Source organism: Erythrolamprus reginae, chromosome 4 (assembly GCF_031021105.1).
Source record: "Erythrolamprus reginae isolate rEryReg1 chromosome 4, rEryReg1.hap1, whole genome shotgun sequence".
NCBI classification, from domain to species: domain Eukaryota; kingdom Metazoa; phylum Chordata; class Lepidosauria; order Squamata; family Dipsadidae; genus Erythrolamprus; species Erythrolamprus reginae.
In genome coordinates this window covers 12,178,618-12,196,050 of record NC_091953.1, presented here as the reverse complement: position 1 = coordinate 12,196,050, position 17,433 = coordinate 12,178,618, and the positions used below count along the sequence as shown (strand labels likewise).

The following is a 17,433-nucleotide window of genomic DNA, read 5'->3' as shown; positions in this document are numbered from 1 at the left end:
ATTACCTAGTTTGGGTAATGAAAGGTCTGCAAGGAAACAAGCAGAGATCTCCAAGGGCCCCTCAGACTTCAAGGCGCTCTTGCCCGGCTGGGTGAATCCGTCTTCTCACCAGGCCGCCCCAAACAACAGGCCGGGCGGCTCCTGGCTGGGCAGGGCGCGCGCCGAGAGCGTGCCTGGTCTCTGGCCCTAGGCCAGCCGCAGCGCAAAAAAGCGAGAGCCGCCGCGCCGGCGAGGGCGGGAGCCGAAGGAGGAGGCCGGCCTTCCCTCTCCCGGCTCTTCTTCCATCAAAGGGGAAGAGCCGGGGGCCGGGAACCTCTGTCGCAAGGGGAGCTCTTGCCATCTCCATGCCGACGACGCGGGCGCAGATCTGGGGAGAGTCCCGTATTCTCCCTCCCGACCTCGTCTTCTGCCCGGTCGGCCCGGAGGGTCGTCTGAATGAAGCCGAGCGGCGTTCTCCCGCTTTCCGATGAGGCCTCTCGACCGCCCGCGATGCTGCCGAGCGGGGACCCGACTGGCTTGGGTGACTTTGTGCCTGGCCGCCCGGTGGGCTCTGCCAAGTGAGTGCCTGGTGCGGCTCTCCGTTCAAATTTGGGGTTGCCCTCCACTTTTTTTTTGAGGAGGGAAAACTCCTTCGTAGCCTATTCCCCCCTCCTCGCCGCCTCGCCTCGCCTTTTTTTACCTCAGGACGCTGAACAGGTGCCGTTTCCCTGGCGCTGGACAGGCAGTGAGGGGAAAATGAGGGGGTGCCTGTTGCATTTGTTTGCTTGTTTGTTTAGTCAGTCAGTCAGTCAGTCAGTCAGTCAGTCAGTCACGTATTGGTAGTGCACAAAGAACTAACACTGTTTATATACATTTATTATTTATTTATTTATTTATTAGATTTATATGCAGCCCCTCTGAGGGGGAAGAGTGGGGGGGGCTGTTTTATTTATTTATTTATTTATTTATTTAGTCAGTCAGTCAGTCAGTCAGTCTGTCAAGTATGCATTGACAGTGTATAAAGAAATAACAGTTTATATACATGATATGGGATGAGGTGAAAATGAGAGAGTGCCAGTTGCATTTTTAAAAAATTATTTATTTACTTATTTAGTCAGTCAGTCAGTCAAGTACGTATTGGTAGTGTACAAAGAAATAACAGTTTATATACATGATATGGGATGAGGGGAAAGTGAGGGGGCGCCTGTTGCATTTTTTTAAAAAATATTTATTTACTTACTTATTTAGTCAGTCAGTCAGTTAAGTACCTATTGGTAGTGTACAAAGAAATAACACTGTTTATATACATGATATGGGGTGAAGGGAAAATGAGGGGGGGGCTGTTGCATTTTTAAAAATTTATTTATTTACTTATTTAGTCAGTCCGTCAGTCAGTCAAGTACGTATTATTATTATTATTATTGTTATTATTATTATTGTTATTATTATTATTATTATTATTATTATTATTATTATTATTATTTAGATTTGTATGCCGCCCCTCTCTGTAGACTCGGGGCGGCTCACAACAATAATTGTACAATATATAACAAATTTAATAATTAAAAGTCATTAAAAAAAACCTTATTTAAAAAGAAACATACAGACAAACATACCATGCATAAACTGTATAGGCCCAGGGGAAATGTCTCAGTTGCCCCATGCCTGGCGGCAGAGGTGGGTTTTAAGATGTTTACGAAAGGCAAGGAGGGTGGGGGCAGTTGGTAGTGTACAAAGAAATAACACTGTTTATATGCATGATATGCGTACTAATGAGAGACAAACTTAGGACAGGGACTGTAGGCACACTGGTGCACTTATGCACACACACACCCTTCTCGACATGTCCTCAAAACCCGGGTCGGAGTGAAGCTATTAGGAACCATATGGGGTTATTTGGAGATGGGTGGGATGTGGAGGAGTTATCGCTCTTTTTGCTTCCCCACCCTTCTCGGATCCTTCTTCCCCCTCCCTCTCAGCTACTCAGTTATTGGCATACAGAGCAGAACAGAACAGAACAGAGAAGAGAGAACAGAACAAAACAGAACAGAACAACAGAAGAGAACAGAACAGAGCACAGAACAGAACACAGAATAGAACACTGAACAGAACACAGAACAGAAAATAGAAGAGAACAGAACAAAACAGAACAACAGAGTTGGAAGGGACCTTGGAGGTCTTCTAGTCCAACCCCCAGCATTGCAGGGGGGGGGTGTTTTACATTAGATGGCCTCAAGAGTTCTTTCCAACTGTTTCAGAAAAGTCTTTCACCGAAAATCTGGCTGGCAAAAGTATAACTGAGCATGTGGTGCACTACCAACCGTGCGCTTAATTTATGATTTGCATCATCGTGCTATCAAGGCAACTTCATAATTCATAAACTGGCTACACACCCATTGTACATTATACGTGGGAGATGTTCCTCCTGAGTAGCTGCTTACCCAGTGCCATTGATAATAATTTGAACATTACTATATGGCATCGAAGCTCAATATAGAGCAATCTAAGTAGCTACTATTCTAGTGAATACTTATTTATTATATGGACACATGTAGAAAAAATTAACTGTCACCTAATCGGGCTGGAAGAAGACTGGGTGAGAGAGGATTTAGCAAATCCTCATCAAGTTTCAGAATAGAATAACAGAGTTGGAAGAACATTGGAGGTCTTCTAGTCCAATCCCCTGCTTATGCAGGAAACCCTATATCACTTCAGATGTAGTTCACTTCATAACTTCAGTTATGCAATCTCTTCTTAAAAACTTCTAGTGTTGGAGCATTGACAACTCTGGAGGCAAGCTATTCCATAGATTAATTGTTCTCATTGCCAGAAAATTTCTCCTTAGTCCTAAACTTCTTCTCTCCTTGATTAATTTCCACCCATTAATTCTTGTTTTACCCTCAGGTGCTTTATTTTGACTCCCTCTTCTTTGTGGCAACCCCTGAGATATTGGAACACTGCTATCATGTCTCCCTTGGTCCTTCTTTTAATCAAATTAGACATACCCAGTTCTTGCAACTGTTCTTCATAAAGCAACAGAGATGATTAGAGGACTGGAGAATAAAACATATGAAGAAATGTTGCTGAATTGGATATGTCTAATCTAATGAAAAGAAGGGCTTTGAGTGACATGATAGCAGTGTTCCAATATCTCAGGGGTTGCCACAAAGGTGTCAAGCTATTCTCCAAAGCACCTGAGGGCAGGGCAAGAAGCAATGGGTGGAGACTAATCAAGGAGAGAAGCAACCTAAAATTAAGGAGAAACATTTCCTGCCAGGAAATGTTTCTCCAACTTCACAACCTCCAGAGGTTGTAAATGCTCCAACACTGGAAGTTTTTAAGAAGAGATTGGATAGCCATTATTGTGTGAAGTGGTATAGGATTTCCTGCCTAAGCAGGGAGTTGGAACTAGAAGACCCCTGAGGTCCCTTCCAATTATTTTATTCTTTTAAAGCTGCAAAAAGGTTCTACTCCCTTTTCGGTTCCCAGTCCAGTTACTGGATTGCCCTGTTTTGTACCAGGTAAACACCAGTGTTTATGCACAAAGGGATGGTAATAGCAAAGGCAATGAATGGGAGGTTTGCCAAAATAGGAAACATCTTAGAAAAGGACAAAGTGATGCCAGGAGGCGAGATGAAAGTGAAGCAAAAACAATGAAAAAGCCTGGCTTTTGCAAATACCAGAAAAGGGTGTGACTGAATAACAGAATAAGAATTGGAAGGGATCGAAGGACAACACAGTAAAGAAAATTATTATCTAATAATCCATATATTAACTGCAGCAAGATTGGCATTTGCGCAAATTTGGAAGCAAGAAAAAACGACAAATGAAGAGATGGTAATTAAAAAAATATTAGACTGCGCTAAATTAAGCAAATTAACTTACGAAATGCAAAATCAACAAAATAAAAACTACTACAGAGTATGGGAAAAATTGTACAACTGGATCGAGAGAAAAAAGAGAAACTAGCAGTAAAAGACTATTATGTACAGTAAATGGAATTGTAAAAAAGTCAATTTGTGTTTTATGTAAATAGGGAAATGTAAATGTTTAATCTTAAATGTCTGTGTGTTGGTTTGTCAAAACTCAATAAATAAAAAATAAAAAAAAAGAATTGGAAGGGATCTTGGAGGTCTTCTAGTCCAACTCCCTGCTCAAGCAGGAGACTATACCATTCCCGACAAGTAGCCATCCAGTCTCTTTTGGTGACAATCTAAATGGGCTTCTTCATCAGTTGTCATTTTATTGCTTCTAGTTTGCTATTTTATTGCTGGCTTTATGTGCTGATTAGATTTCTTTTATCCTCAGTTAATTGTCCTTGATCCAAAGGTGTTTTTTCAGGAGGCAACTGGAATTTTTTTTTTTTTTTGAGGACTACGTAATTGTTTTTGGTTGTCCATTTTTAGAGATGCTGGGCTGAGCCAAGGGATAAGCCAAACATATTTAGGTGGCTATTTTTACAACAATAAATTTATTTTACGCCTGGGTAGAAAACAGCAGATATAAATAATATGCTAAAATATAAATCTGTAATATTAACACAATAGCAGTAATATTAACACAATAGCAAAAGGGGGACAATAGTTAACAAAAATATTTCAAAAAGCAGTACAGGTAATCCTTATTTAGCAGCTGCCTCATTCAGCAACTATTTGCAGTTACAACAATGATGAACTTTATTGTACAATCCTCACATTTATGGCCTTTGTGAGTTTGTTAAGCAAAGGAAAGCTGAAGTATATTTTGGCATAAGACAAACTGTTAGATTAATTGAATTATTTGATTTTCCTGGCTTTGCTCTTGAATTTTTCTTGTAAAGCAAAATTATAAACCTACATATTTTTAAAAATTCTAATGACTTGCAAACTCGTCCTTTTTAGTTTTGTCCTTTCCTTTTTCCAAGAAAACATGGTCACTCTACCCACGCATGAATAAATAATAAGGCAGCATTGAAAGTTAATATCCATTGTACTAATAATATAAGAACTGTCTGGTATTCTTGCCTTCCGTTTTCTGATCTCAAGTTCAAATAACTGCTGCTTTTACATTATTTTAAAAGCAGAAGGATCTTAACACTGGACTAATTTTTTCAGCGAATGATCCATTGGCTGAGAAAGTAGGATTTAAAAGAGAGGGAATCTCTCAAGGGGCAGGATTCAAAAATTTTAGCAAGGGGTTCTCTGCCCAGTTGCTGGGTGGCATGGCCATGGTGGGTGTGATCTAGTCAGCCTCCTAAGCCACAGTCCCTGGTCTCTGGGGAATTTTCTTGAGCCTCCGAGAGGGAGAAAACGGCCTACCCAGGCTCCAAAATCCTTTGGAGGCCGGAAACGGCAAAACATGTAGAGCAATTATTTCATGGACAAAAGATTTGCAAAGAAAGTAAAGGTAAAGGCAAAGGTAAAGGTTCCCCTCATACATACGTGCTAATCATCCCTGACTCTATAGGGTGTTGTGGCTGGCTTGCATTCGGCTTCTTTAGTCACGGACTTTGAGGAGAATGAACCAGGTCCATCTGGATATCATAGGCCAGTGTGTTTACCAGAGGAATTGAAAAGTGAGAGCAAGGGAGAGTAAGAAGCTGGAGAACCTCCAGAGACGGCAGAACCCCCAGCTGTGGTAATGTCGGAGTCAGATGAGGAGGGGGATATTGTGGGCCCAAAATCAGGGATGGGGCCTTGACTGGGAAGATGAAAAAAATCCTTCCTGGAGGAAGTCAGTGTTAAAGCACTTCCATACAGGCAATCCTCAACGTTTGGCCACAGTAAGGAGCAGAATTTCGATTGCTAAGGAAGACAGGGCAGTGGCTAAGACGCTGAGCTTGTCGATCAGAAAGGTTGCAGTTTGGCGGTTCGACTCCCTACTGCCGGGTAACGGAACTGAGTTCCTGTTACTGGCCCCCAGCTTCTGCCAACCTAAGCAGTTCGAAAGTACATTAAAAATGCAAGTAGAAAAATAGGGACCACCTTTGGTGGGAAGGCAGCAGTGTTCTGTGCACCTTTGGCGTTTAGTCATGCCGGCCACATGACCATGAAGATGTCTGACGGGACAGCCTCCGGCTCTTCGACTTAGAAACAGATGAGCACTGCCCCCTGTTCTGTCTGGCCTGGTTAACCAGGCCAGACAGAACAGGGGGCAGTGCTCATCTGTTTCTAAGTCGAAGAGCCGGAGCTGTCCGCAGACATCTTCATGGTCATGTGGCCGGCATGACTAAACGCCAAAGGTGCACAGAACACTGCTGCCTTCCCACCAAAGGTGGTCCCTATTTTTCTACTTGCATTTTTAATGTACTTTCGAACTGCTAGGTTGGCAGAAGCTGGGGCCAGTAACAGGAACTCAGTCCGTTACCCGGCAGTAGGGATTCGAACCGCCAAACTGCCAACCTTTCTGATCGACAAGCTCAGCGTCTTAGCCACTGCCCTGTCTTCCTTAGCAATCGAAATTCTGCTCCTTACTGTGGCCAAACGTTGAGGATTGCCTGTATGGAAGTGCTTTAACACTGACTTCCTCCAGAAGGATTTTTTTCATCTTCCCAGTCAAGGCCCCAGCCCTGATATTTCATAGGCCTCCACCCAGTTACTAACCAGGGACAACTCTGCTTAGTTGGGTATTGCCCTGTCTAGCTGGATTCCAAAGAACAACTGATTCAGCTTGTTGGGGTGGTTTCCTTAACTGCAATTTACATTGGCACCGTTCTCTCTTTCTTTGATCAAACATTGCAGGCCTTTCCTTTTAAAAAGTCGTACAATAATCTTTAACTTATTGGTTAACCTATAAGGTCCTATTACAGCAGTGTTTCTCAATTATTTTCTGTCACGCACCCCCTCCCCAGGAAGAAGTAAACATTTTGTGCCCCCACAACTCTCCGCCGGGACAATTGTTTGCAATATTCAGCACGTTTTCGCTGAAAAAACTCAAGCGGTTTATCAGTGTGTTGGGGTGTAATGTGTTTAAGTGACATCTTAATTTATTTGGCTTCATGCTGTCCCCTGCCAACGTTTTTAGACATAGTAAGCATACCAGTCTTTCCTTGTCTCCCACCATAGTCACAGTGAAACCAAGTGTCAGTCACCTTATACTCATGATTCTACGGAGGCAGGTCATGTGGAAGAGGTTCAGTTGCCTAGCATGTCTCCTGTATACAGCCCAAGTCTCACTGGCATACAACAAGGTAGTTAGCACTACTGCTTGGTAGATTTTGAGCTTTGTAGCAAAGCTTATTCCATGTCAGTTCCACACGTTGGTCATTAATCTGCCAAATGCAGAGTTTGCCTTGGCGATTCTGCAGTTGACCTCAGTGTCAATTGTCATTGCACAGGAGAGGGTGCTGCCAAGGTATGTAAATTGGTCCACTGCTTGTAGCTTTTGTCCCTTTACTGTTATGATGGGCTCTTGGTTAGTGAGGGGCTGCTGGCCGGACGGGAGGGATGCAATTTTGGTAGCGGATATGGAGCTGTGCGCGCAGCTCCAGCTGACAGCCAGCTGGGCGCGTGCGCCCGGTGCGAGATTTACTTCCTGCACAAAATCTCGCTTGTAATAATGCCTGTATTTTATTTTACTTTTTCAGCTCAAGGTGCAGAAATATCCTTACTGGTCTCACAGCCAAACATCAATAGTTCGGTGGCCGAGAACGTTTTGCTGTCAGTGGCCTATACCGGTGAGACAAGCCTGGTGATTGAGTGGAAACACACATCGGCAAGCGGCACAACCAAAATCGCCGAATGGAAGTCTGGCGTTTATGCCAATATATCTGGCAGTTACAAAGACAGAGTAAACATTTATGACAATGGCTCTCTGCAGCTCCTGAAGGTGGATTTTAAAGACTCCGGTTATTACTTAGTCACGGTGAGAGACGAATTGGGAATCATCCTATATGGGACCATCCTGTTGAATGTTTATGGTATGCAATGACAGGACCTCATCTTTTCTCTAATGTATCTGATGTCCAGTTTTAGCAGGTGTGGGGCCAGTTTTATGTGCTTTAGTTTTCTACTAGAACTTTAAGGTCCATCTATTGAAAACAAATTCTCAACATGATAGCTAGTAAGCCCAAAAGCTAAATAGAAAAGTACTGGCCACAATTGAGCCCAAAGTTTATGTTGCTAAGTGAAAAATATATGAAGTGAATTTTGCTCCATTTTGACTTTTGTTAATTGGACTTTTGTTAATTTGAATCACTGTGGTTAAATTAGTTGCACATTTGTTAAGTCAATCTGGCTTCCCCATTGACATTGCTCGTCAGGTAACAAAAAGGGAACATACGAAGGGATGCTCAAAAGAAAGAAAGAGGAAAGAGATAGAGACAAGAAAGGAAGGAAGGAAAAGAAAGGAAAGGAAAGAAAGGAGAGGAAAAAAGAGGAAAGAGAAGAGAAGGAAAGGAAAGAAGGTGAAGAAAGAAGGAAAGAAAGGAGAGGAGAGGAAAGAAGAGGAAAGAGAAGGAAAGAGAAGGAAAGGAAAAAGAAGGAAAGGAAGAAAGAAGAAGAGGAAAGGAAGAAGAGGATAGGAAATCAGAGAAAAGAAGGAAACAAAAGAAAAGTGAAGGAAAGGAAAGAAGAGGAAAGAGAAGGAAAGAGGGGAAAAAAGGAGGAAAGGAGGGAGGGGAGAGGATGATGGGAGGGGAAGGGACTATGTGACTGGAATATGCAACTGACTTTCCCAACAATATCATCAAGCCACTGTCAAGTAAGCTTCAATTATTTTGTGTTACACTAACTTTAATAATTTTGTTAAAATTAAAACAACCTTTAAAGATTTTATGATTAAATAAGCATTTACCATTTTGTTATGATTAAATAAGCATTGATAATTTTGTTACATTAAATAGGTGCATTTCACATTAACAAAATGGAAGTTCTCTGATCATTATTTTACAAATGTATTTATCTTTTTTAAAAAAAGCATATTAGTCGTCTGGGGGACTTAAAATTATAAATTAGGATCTGTGGGATTTAAAATTATGGATTTGGTGGTCCCTGAGGTCCAAAAGGTTGGCAACCCCTGTCTTAGAGGGTAAAGTGAAACCTGCATGTTTGTGTTTGTGAAAAAAGCAAACAAAAATAAAAAGGCTAATGGAAACCTGGAATTGCTTTTCCCAGCAGCTTAAATGAAGCCAATGCATTTGTGTGGTCAAACCTCACTGCATTATGTGTCTCCCTCCTTCCAGAAATTCTCTACGAAGACCTGCATTTTGTGGTCGTCTTCTTTGCCTTCCTCGCCGCTGCATCCGCTGTTCTGATCTGCTTGATGTGGCTGTGCAATAAATATGTGCACTTGCTGCAAACGGAGAGGCAGCAACTCCGAGGTAATGCCTATTTAGCACCGCAAATTAATGGACTGTGGGGAAGGAAAATCCCAAGTCTTCTTTGCTGGATTTTGTTGGGCTGGTTTCCCCGTCACATTTTTACAAGCTTTGGAGGGTACCTTTCAAAATGTTCCTGTATGTTTCTCTCTGTGTGCATGCAGCATACATACCTTCAGTGTTCAAACTGAATTTTACTGAAAAAGTAATAGATGCTTGGAACAAAGTTCCAGCAGATGTGGTTGGTAAACCCACAGTAACTGAATTGAAACATGCCTGGGATAAACATATATCCATCCTAAGATATAATACAGGAAATAGTATAAGGGCAGATGTGATGGACCATGAGGTCTTTTTCTGCCATCAATCTTCTATGTTTCTAGGAAATGATTTGGAAAGGGATGCAACCCAGAGTAGAGCCAATCCTGTCAACTCTAGTTCACTAATTTTTATTTAGTGTACTAACTAAAAATGTACATGCTTTTCCACCATATTCAAGATATATTTCTTTCCCTTCTTTCTAAATCCCTTTCCCTTTCTCCTTTCTCCTTCCCCACTCACACATGCTATATAGGTAAACTATAATTGCTAGAATGTACATTATATATATTCCCTTTATATTTCTGTACTGTTTTTAATGTATATATCCAATAAACATATATTAAAAAAAGAGATATAGACAACTAGACACAAGAAGTTTTTCCCCGAATGCCATCACTCTGCTAAACAAATAATTTCCTTATCCCTGTCAAACTATTCACTAAGGCTGCATTACTATTACTATTAATCTTCTCACCGTTCCTATTACCCATCTCCTCCCACTTATGACTGTAGCTTGTTGCTTGTATCCTTACAATTTATATTGTTTCCTGATTGCTTATTTTACCCTATGACAATTATTAAGTGTTGTACCTCATGATTCTTGACAAATGTATCTTTTCTTTTACATATACTGAGAGCACGTGCACTAATGACAATTCATTGTGTGTCCAATCACACTTGGCCAATGGACCTATTCTGTTCTATTCTATTCTATGTTAATGTACAATCCGTCCAGCTACTGTAGTTCTTTATTTCTGACTGCTTCCTTGTCATCCGATCCAGTCTTAATCAACAGGATTCTCCTTTCATTTACAGTAAGCGAAACGGAAGAGACCGAACTTCAAACAATGGGGTGTTAGCTGTGGAATGCTGTAGAATCAGTTTTCTACCTCAAGAAGCAGCAAAGCATGAAAAAAAACACGTTGGTATGCATGCTCATTTTGTCAAATGCTGTTTTCTGAAGCAGAAAAGACAAAAGTTCCTGAAAGTGACACACAGAAGGTTCGAGAAACACAGTCCTTTCCAAATCGTAATTTATAATTTACAGTTTTGCCCATTCACAATGCATCTAATTTTCTTTGATAGAGAACATGCCAGAAGCAGAGCTACAGAAGCCTTGAATCCATATAAGCCTACTTTTTCTTTTTTAACAACCCTGTACAGTGTTCCCTCGCCACTTCGTGGTTCACCTTTCGCGGACTCGGTGCATCGCGGGTTTTTATAAAATATTAATGGAAAAAATAATTGCGGATTTTTGCTACTTTGCGGGTTTTCTGCGGAACTTGCCCGTCTGAGGTGCTACTTGCCTACATGAGATTGTAAACAACACACGATTGGTTGATTGATGGAGAAGTGACCAACCAGAGAATGCTGCTTAATATCCCAGAGCCTGATTGGCTCAGTACAGTAGCGCTTCCCCATCTCTGAGTCTGTTCCTACACTCGGCCATTTCATGTGGAACATCGTTTCACCGTGTAGGTTTAGGAATTCAAAACATTTACAGTAAGTGCAAAGGTACAATACACGCACTGAAGAGTATGGGAATGGCTGTTAAGGGAATGGGAAAGGTTTGTGTAGCCTAAAAGTGTGGGGGAGGGTTTTCGGAGAGGGGCGGCATACAAATCCAAATAATAAATTATAAAGCCTTAAAATAGTGTATAATTGCTTAAATAAAGATAGCATCCCTACTTCACGGATTTTCATTTATCGCGGGTGGTCCTGGAACGTAACACATGTAGGTCTCCACATGTAGGTCACCACGCTGCCCAGTAGAAGACCACCACTGCTTTTAGAAAAAATGCAATTCTTTATTATTAAATTATATTTTAAAATACATTATCATGGTTTACCCATTACCACTACTAACAAAGAGCTACTGATGGTTTTATTTTGAAAAATCCAACAATTATTATATGGAATTTTGTGGTATGTTTAACTTTCCAATATTTGATGAAGGCAGTATTAACATTCCATTTTTTTTTTTGTATTTTCCTTCATTGTTTTCCTGTAACTAAGTTGTGGCCAAGTTGATATTATCAATTTTTATTTCCCTAGCAGATATAAGTCGTGGGTGGGTTGAACAAGTTTGTAAACTTTTTACACACATTTTTAAGTGTAAAAATAAAAAAAACCCTATCCAAGCTTGCAAGTGATTCTTCAGTAACACCATCATTTATGCCCTTGAGCGAGCTAAACCAAGAATAGCTATGGCAAAATACTATTTCGACCCAAATAAAATTCTGGATTCCTCTTGTGAATAGCTCATTAGTCTACTGGTTCAAAAGATGTAACAAACCATTTAAATAGCATTTAAAGGCAAAACATAAGTGTAAACCTGTTATCTTTTGTACAAAGTTTCCAATAAAGTATTTAATAACATTTGAACGTTCGTAATGTGACTTATTGTTTCAAAAACTGTCACAGTTTAACTGAATATTCAGAACTTGGAGGGCAGATTATGTAGAGCAGGGGTCTCCAACCTTGGCAACTTTAAGATTCGTGGATTTAAACACCCAGAATTCAAATGCTGACTGAGGAATTCTGGGACTTGAAGTCCACAAATCTTAAAAGTTGCCAAAGTTGGAGACTTCTGGTGTAGAACACAAGCAATAAAGGATGCAATGAAATATCACTGAAGAGAAATCCATGGAGTCCTCAAAAACAGATTGTTTCCAGGTCTGTATGCATTGTTCTCATCCACTTTGCTTACACACCGGTCTCAAAAACCACCTCCTTGGATTGTAGTCCGTTAACCTAGGAACAAGGCGTCAGTGCGGCCATGAGGAGCTCCATTTTGTATACAAAGTTACGCCCTTCCATTTTGTTCCACTGGACTTCCTTGAAGGGGCCACGCAGGTAATTCCATTTGTTGTCTTGCAACACGTCGCTTTTAGGGAGATCTTTGCACTGGCACCGTGGGAATTGCACCATGATTTTGCTGCCACTTTCTGGACCGTTCCGGACTGCACAAGAAGGGGAAAGCACATCGTCATTGCTTTTAGTGATAATACTTAAGACTTATATTCGGAGTAAAATCTACCGGTTCGGCTTGGTTCAGGCGTCCTGGTAGCAGCCGGCGGTGTTTCAGAAAACCAGTAGCGGTAGCAGCATGAGGGTGTGAGGCCTGGTTCCAACTGTCTGAAAGTAAGTAGTAGGGCACTCCACTCCCCATCCCCACCTAGTGTAATTTACTCGTGCACATATGTAAAAATCAAGCTAGGACTTAGATCGTATTTTGGGGGAAACACGGTATGGATGGGCGTTAATAGACTCAAGCTCCACCCTGACAAGACGGAGTGGCTGTGGGTTTTGCATCCCAGGGACAATTCCATTTGTCCGTCCATTACCGGGAAGGGGGGGGAATTCTTCTCCCCCTCAGGGTCCACAACTTGGGCGTCCTCCTCGATCCACAGCTGAGCTTAGAACACTATCTCTCGCTGTGGAAAGGGGGTCATTTGCCCAGGGTCGCCTGATGTACCAGTTGCGGCCTTATTTGGGCAGGGAGTCTCTTCTCACTCACGCCCTCATCACCTTGAGGTTTGACTACTCCAATGGTCTCTACATGAGGCTACCTTTGAAGAATGTTCGGAGACTTCAGGTGGTACAAAATTCAGCCGCACGAGCAGTCATGGGCCTTCCGAGATAGGCCCATGTTTCTCCAGTACTCGGCGTGCTGCGTTGACCGTCAATTGGTCTCCGAACACAATTTAAAGTTGGTTATAACCTATAAGGCCCTACATGGCATTGGATCAGATTACTTACGGGACTGTCTTCTGCCTCATGCACCCCAGAGGCCAGCCCAGTACCGCAGTGTCGGCCTTCTCCAGGTCCCGTCAGCTAGATAATGTCGTCTGGCAGGGCCTAGGGGAAGAGCCTTCTCTGTGGTGGCCCCAGCCCTTTGGAATCAACTCCCTCCAGAGATTTGTACTGCCCCCACCCTCCCCACTTTCCGCAAAGCATTAAAGAGCCATCTCTGCCGACAGGCTTGAAGCCACTAAGTCTAACACCTAGCCCCGGCCAATGAATGGATTTACATGAATGATTGGGTGAATGTGAACGACTGGTTTTTAAGAACTTGGGGTTTTAGAATATTTTAGATTTAGGTTTCTATATTATTATTATTATTATTGTTGTTTTGTTGTTGTTATTATTATTATTATTTATTAGATTTGTATGCCGCCCCTCTCCGCAGACTCGGGGCGGCTCACAACAGTGATAAAAACAATATACAGTGGTACCTCAAGATACGAACCCCTCGTCTTACGAACAACTCGTGATACGAACCCGGGGTTCAGAAAAATTTTGCCTCTTCTTACGAACTTTTTTCGAGTTACGAACCTGCGTTCGGAGACTGCTGGGAAGCCGCGTGGCTGTTTTAAAAGGTAACAGCCGGGCGGCGGGGCTTCCCAGAAGCCTCGCGAACGCCGGTTCGTAACTCGAACAAAGTTCGTAAGAAGAGGCAAAATTTTGCTGAACCCCGGGTTCAGTTCGGGAGGTTGCTGGGAAGCCCCCCAGGCCGGCTGCGACCTTTTAAAACACCCGCGCCGCTTCGCAGCTGTCTCCCGAAGCCGAACGCAGAAGTTCGGCTTTAGCGTTCGGCTTCAGGAGACAGCCGCGAAGCGGCGCGGGTGTTTTAAAAGGTCGCAGCCGGCCTGGGGGGCTTGCCAGCACCCCCCCGAACCCCGAACTTTTGCCGAACTTCCGGGTTCGGGGTTCGGGGGGGTGCTGGCAAGCCCCCCAGGCCGGCTGCGACCTTTTAAAACACCTGCGCCGCTTTGCAGCTGTCTCCCGAAGCCGAACGCGGAAGTTCGGCTTTAGCGTTCGGCTTCAGGAGACAGCTGCGAAGCGGCGCGGGTGTTTTAAAAGGTCGCAGCCGGCCTGGGGGGCTTGCCAGCACTTTTGCCGAACTTCCGGGTTCGGGGTTTGGGGGGGTGCTGGCAAGCCCCCCAGGCCGGCTGCGACCTTTTAAAACACCTGCGCCGCTTCGCAGCTGTCTCCCGAAGCCGAACGCGGAAGTTCGGCTTTAGCGTTCGGCTTCAGGAGACAGCTGCGAAGCGGCGTGGGTGTTTTAAAAGGTCGCAGCCGGCCTGGGGGGCTTGCCAGCACCCCCCCGAACTTTTGCCGAACTTCCGGGTTCGGGGTTCGGGGGGGTGCTGGCAAGCCCCCCAGGCCGGCTGCGACCTTTTAAAACACCTGCGCCGCTTCGCAGCTGTCTCCCAAAGCCGAACGCGGAAGTTCGGCTTTAGCGTTCGGCTTCAGGAGACAGCTGCGAAGCGGCGCGGGTGTTTTAAAAGGTCGCAGCCGGCCTGGGGGGCTTGCCAGCACCCCTCCGAACCCGGGTTCGGGGGGGTGCTGGGAAGCCCCCCAGGCCGGCTGTCACCTTTTAAAACAGCCAGAAAGCCGGTTTTTTGCGGGGGGTTTTTTGGTTGCACGGATTAATTGACTTTACATTGTTTCCTATGGGAAACAATGTTTCGTCTTACGAACCTCCTCCTTGCACCAATTAAGTTCGTATCACGAGGTATTACTGTATATTGTCAAATCTAATAATTAAAATCTAAGATAACAATTATACATTTAAAAATCTAAAAGCAAGGAACCCCAATATAAAAAACATACATACAGTCATATCATGCACTAGAACTACATAGGCAGGGGGAGATGTCTCAGTTCCCTCACGCTTGACGACAGAGGTGGGTTTTAAGGAGTTTACGAAAGGCAAGGAGGGTGGGGGCAGTTCTAATCTCTGGAGGGAGCTGATTCCAGAAGGTCGGAGCCACCACAGAGAAGGCTCTTCCCCTGGGCCCCGCCAAACGACATTGTTTTGTTGACGGGCCCCGGAGAAGGCCCACTCTGTGGGACCTAACCGGTCGCTGGGATTCGTGCGGCAGAAGGCGCTCTCTTAGATACCCTGGTCTGGTGCCATGAAGGGCTTTATAGGTGATAACCAACACTTTGAATTATATGCTTTGTATTTATTCCTGTTGTGAGCCGCCCTGAATCTGAGGAAAAGGGCGGCATAGAAATCTAATAAATAAATACAATACAATACAATACAATACCTGAAACAGCGTAGTCTCCATTCGGTGATGCTATGGTTATGGCAGATGCATTGCCAATGCTTTCTACTGGGCCCAGCCCCACATGGTTACTGAAACTGAGCACATGCCAGCCCATAACCTTTGCCAGCTGCTGAACTGCAAGAATCTGATGTTGCGACATCTGGATTTTTTAAAAAAGGGGGGGGAGGGAGAAGTGTGTTTTAGCTGGGGGTTTTTTTAAGCTGTACATTCTCTCAAAATACCAATCACTTATTCTATGAGCTATGCTAACATAAATAACTCTTGGTAGTTTAGTTAACCTCTTTCACCCTTGGCATTTTATATAATCTCTTTTACTAGAATAATGGAAGGGAGACTTTGATGTCTTAGTATAGTAAATCAGTTCTACTAAAAGAAAAAGTTCAATGTAAACCAAAATGGGGAGGGGGGGAGTTTTTTTTTACCTGAGAAAGAAGAAAATCTTGTAATTCTTGTTCTTGATGGGACAGCGTGATCACTCTTCCATCTCTGTGTACTACCCTGATCTGTTCAATGCCAATATTCAATTGCAGCTGAATAGACCTTTGAAAATCACAAGATATTTATTTATTTATTATTTATTTATTACTTAGATTTGTATGCCGCCCCTCTCCAAAGACTCGGGGCGGCTCACAACGTGTAGAAACAAATCATAAGCAATCAGACAAATTTAAAATATTTAAATATTTAAAAACCCCATATGCTAACAGACACACACACAGACATACCATGCATAGATTAAACGTGCCCAGGGGGAGATGTTTCAGTTCCCCCATGCCTGATGGCAAAGGTGGGTTTTAAGGAGTTTACGGAAGGCAGGAAGAGTAGGGGCAGTTCTAATCTCCGGGGGGAGTTGGTTCCAGAGGGCCGGTGCCGCCACAGAGAAGGCTCTTCCCCTGGGGCCCGCCAACCGGCATTGTTTAGTTGACGGGACCCGGAGAAGGCCCACTCTGTGGGACCTAATCGGTCGCTGGGATTCGTGCGGCAGGAGGCGGTCTCGGAGATATTCTGGTCCAATGCCATGAAGGGCTTTAAAGGTCATAACCAACACTTTGAATTGTGACTGGAAATTGATCGGCAGCCAATGCAGACTGCGGAGTGATGGTGAAACATGGGCATACCTAGGTAGGCCCATGACTGCTCTCGCAGCTGCATTTTGCACGATCTGAAGTTTCCGAACACTTTTCAAAGGTAGCCCCATGTAGAGAGCATTACAGTAGTCGAACCTCGAGGTGATGAGGGCATGAGTGACTGTGAGCAGTGAGTCCCGGTCCAGATAGGGCCGCAACTGGTGCACCAGGCGAACCTGGACAAACGCCCCCCTCGCCACAGCTGAAAGGTGTTGTTCTAATGTGAGCTGTTATATTATCGTAAGTGGAGTTGCACTACATGGTGCTAATGTCGAAAACAAAATTTCCTTGCTCTCTAATAAGAAGTGTTCACTTAAGCAGCATTATCTTTACATCAAACATAGTCAAGCACTAAAAGCAGTGGGAATGTGAGGATTCATTTGCCTAGATAGTGTTGCAAACTGCCTTCATATGCCTACTGGAAGCAATTTGCAGTACTATCTAGCAATGGAATGTTTCTCACATGGACATTTTTATCCCCTTTTTATCCCCTCCCCAGCATTACTGAAATAATAATAAAAACGCAAGGCAAACTGCTATTCCAGAATGGGTTCCCCACACCCGAGTGTGTGGGGTAAGCAAAAAAAACGCCAATAGCTGTGAGAGCAAAATTGCATTTTGAACCTGT

At 43.5% G+C, this 17,433-nt stretch overlaps 2 protein-coding genes across 2 annotated transcripts in view; one reads left to right on the top strand and one right to left on the bottom strand.

Annotated features, from left to right (window-relative positions):
* The first annotated feature begins 222 nt into the window (after positions 1 to 222).
* VSTM5 (V-set and transmembrane domain containing 5) lies at positions 223 to 11,974 on the top strand. Its single transcript, XM_070749636.1, has 4 exons — positions 223 to 557; positions 7,544 to 7,876; positions 9,140 to 9,277; positions 10,412 to 11,974. Exons 1-4 carry the CDS (start codon positions 467 to 469, stop codon positions 10,453 to 10,455), a joined length of 606 nt encoding a protein of 201 aa, XP_070605737.1. The 5' UTR covers positions 223 to 466; the 3' UTR covers positions 10,456 to 11,974.
* Positions 11,383 to 17,433, bottom strand: part of MED17 (mediator complex subunit 17) — a 23,726-nt gene continuing 17,675 nt past the window's right edge. The window contains exons 10-12 of the mRNA XM_070749629.1: positions 16,101 to 16,218; positions 15,658 to 15,817; positions 11,383 to 12,558 (exon numbers count right to left, since the gene is read on the bottom strand). Of these exons, the coding sequence (XP_070605730.1) occupies positions 12,350 to 12,558; positions 15,658 to 15,817; positions 16,101 to 16,218 (487 nt within the window). The 3' untranslated portion in view covers positions 11,383 to 12,349. The remainder of the gene's footprint in view (positions 12,559 to 15,657; positions 15,818 to 16,100; positions 16,219 to 17,433) is intronic.

Coding starts and splice junctions, on each gene's coding strand:
- VSTM5 (XM_070749636.1), top strand. CDS start 467: ATGAGGCCTCTCGACCGCCCGCGATGCTGCCGAGCGGGGACCCGACTG. Junction 558..7,543: donor CGCCCGGTGGGCTCTGCCAA/GTGAGTGCCTGG, acceptor TTACTTTTTCAG/CTCAAGGTGCAGAAATATCC. Junction 7,877..9,139: donor CATCCTGTTGAATGTTTATG/GTATGCAATGAC, acceptor CCCTCCTTCCAG/AAATTCTCTACGAAGACCTG.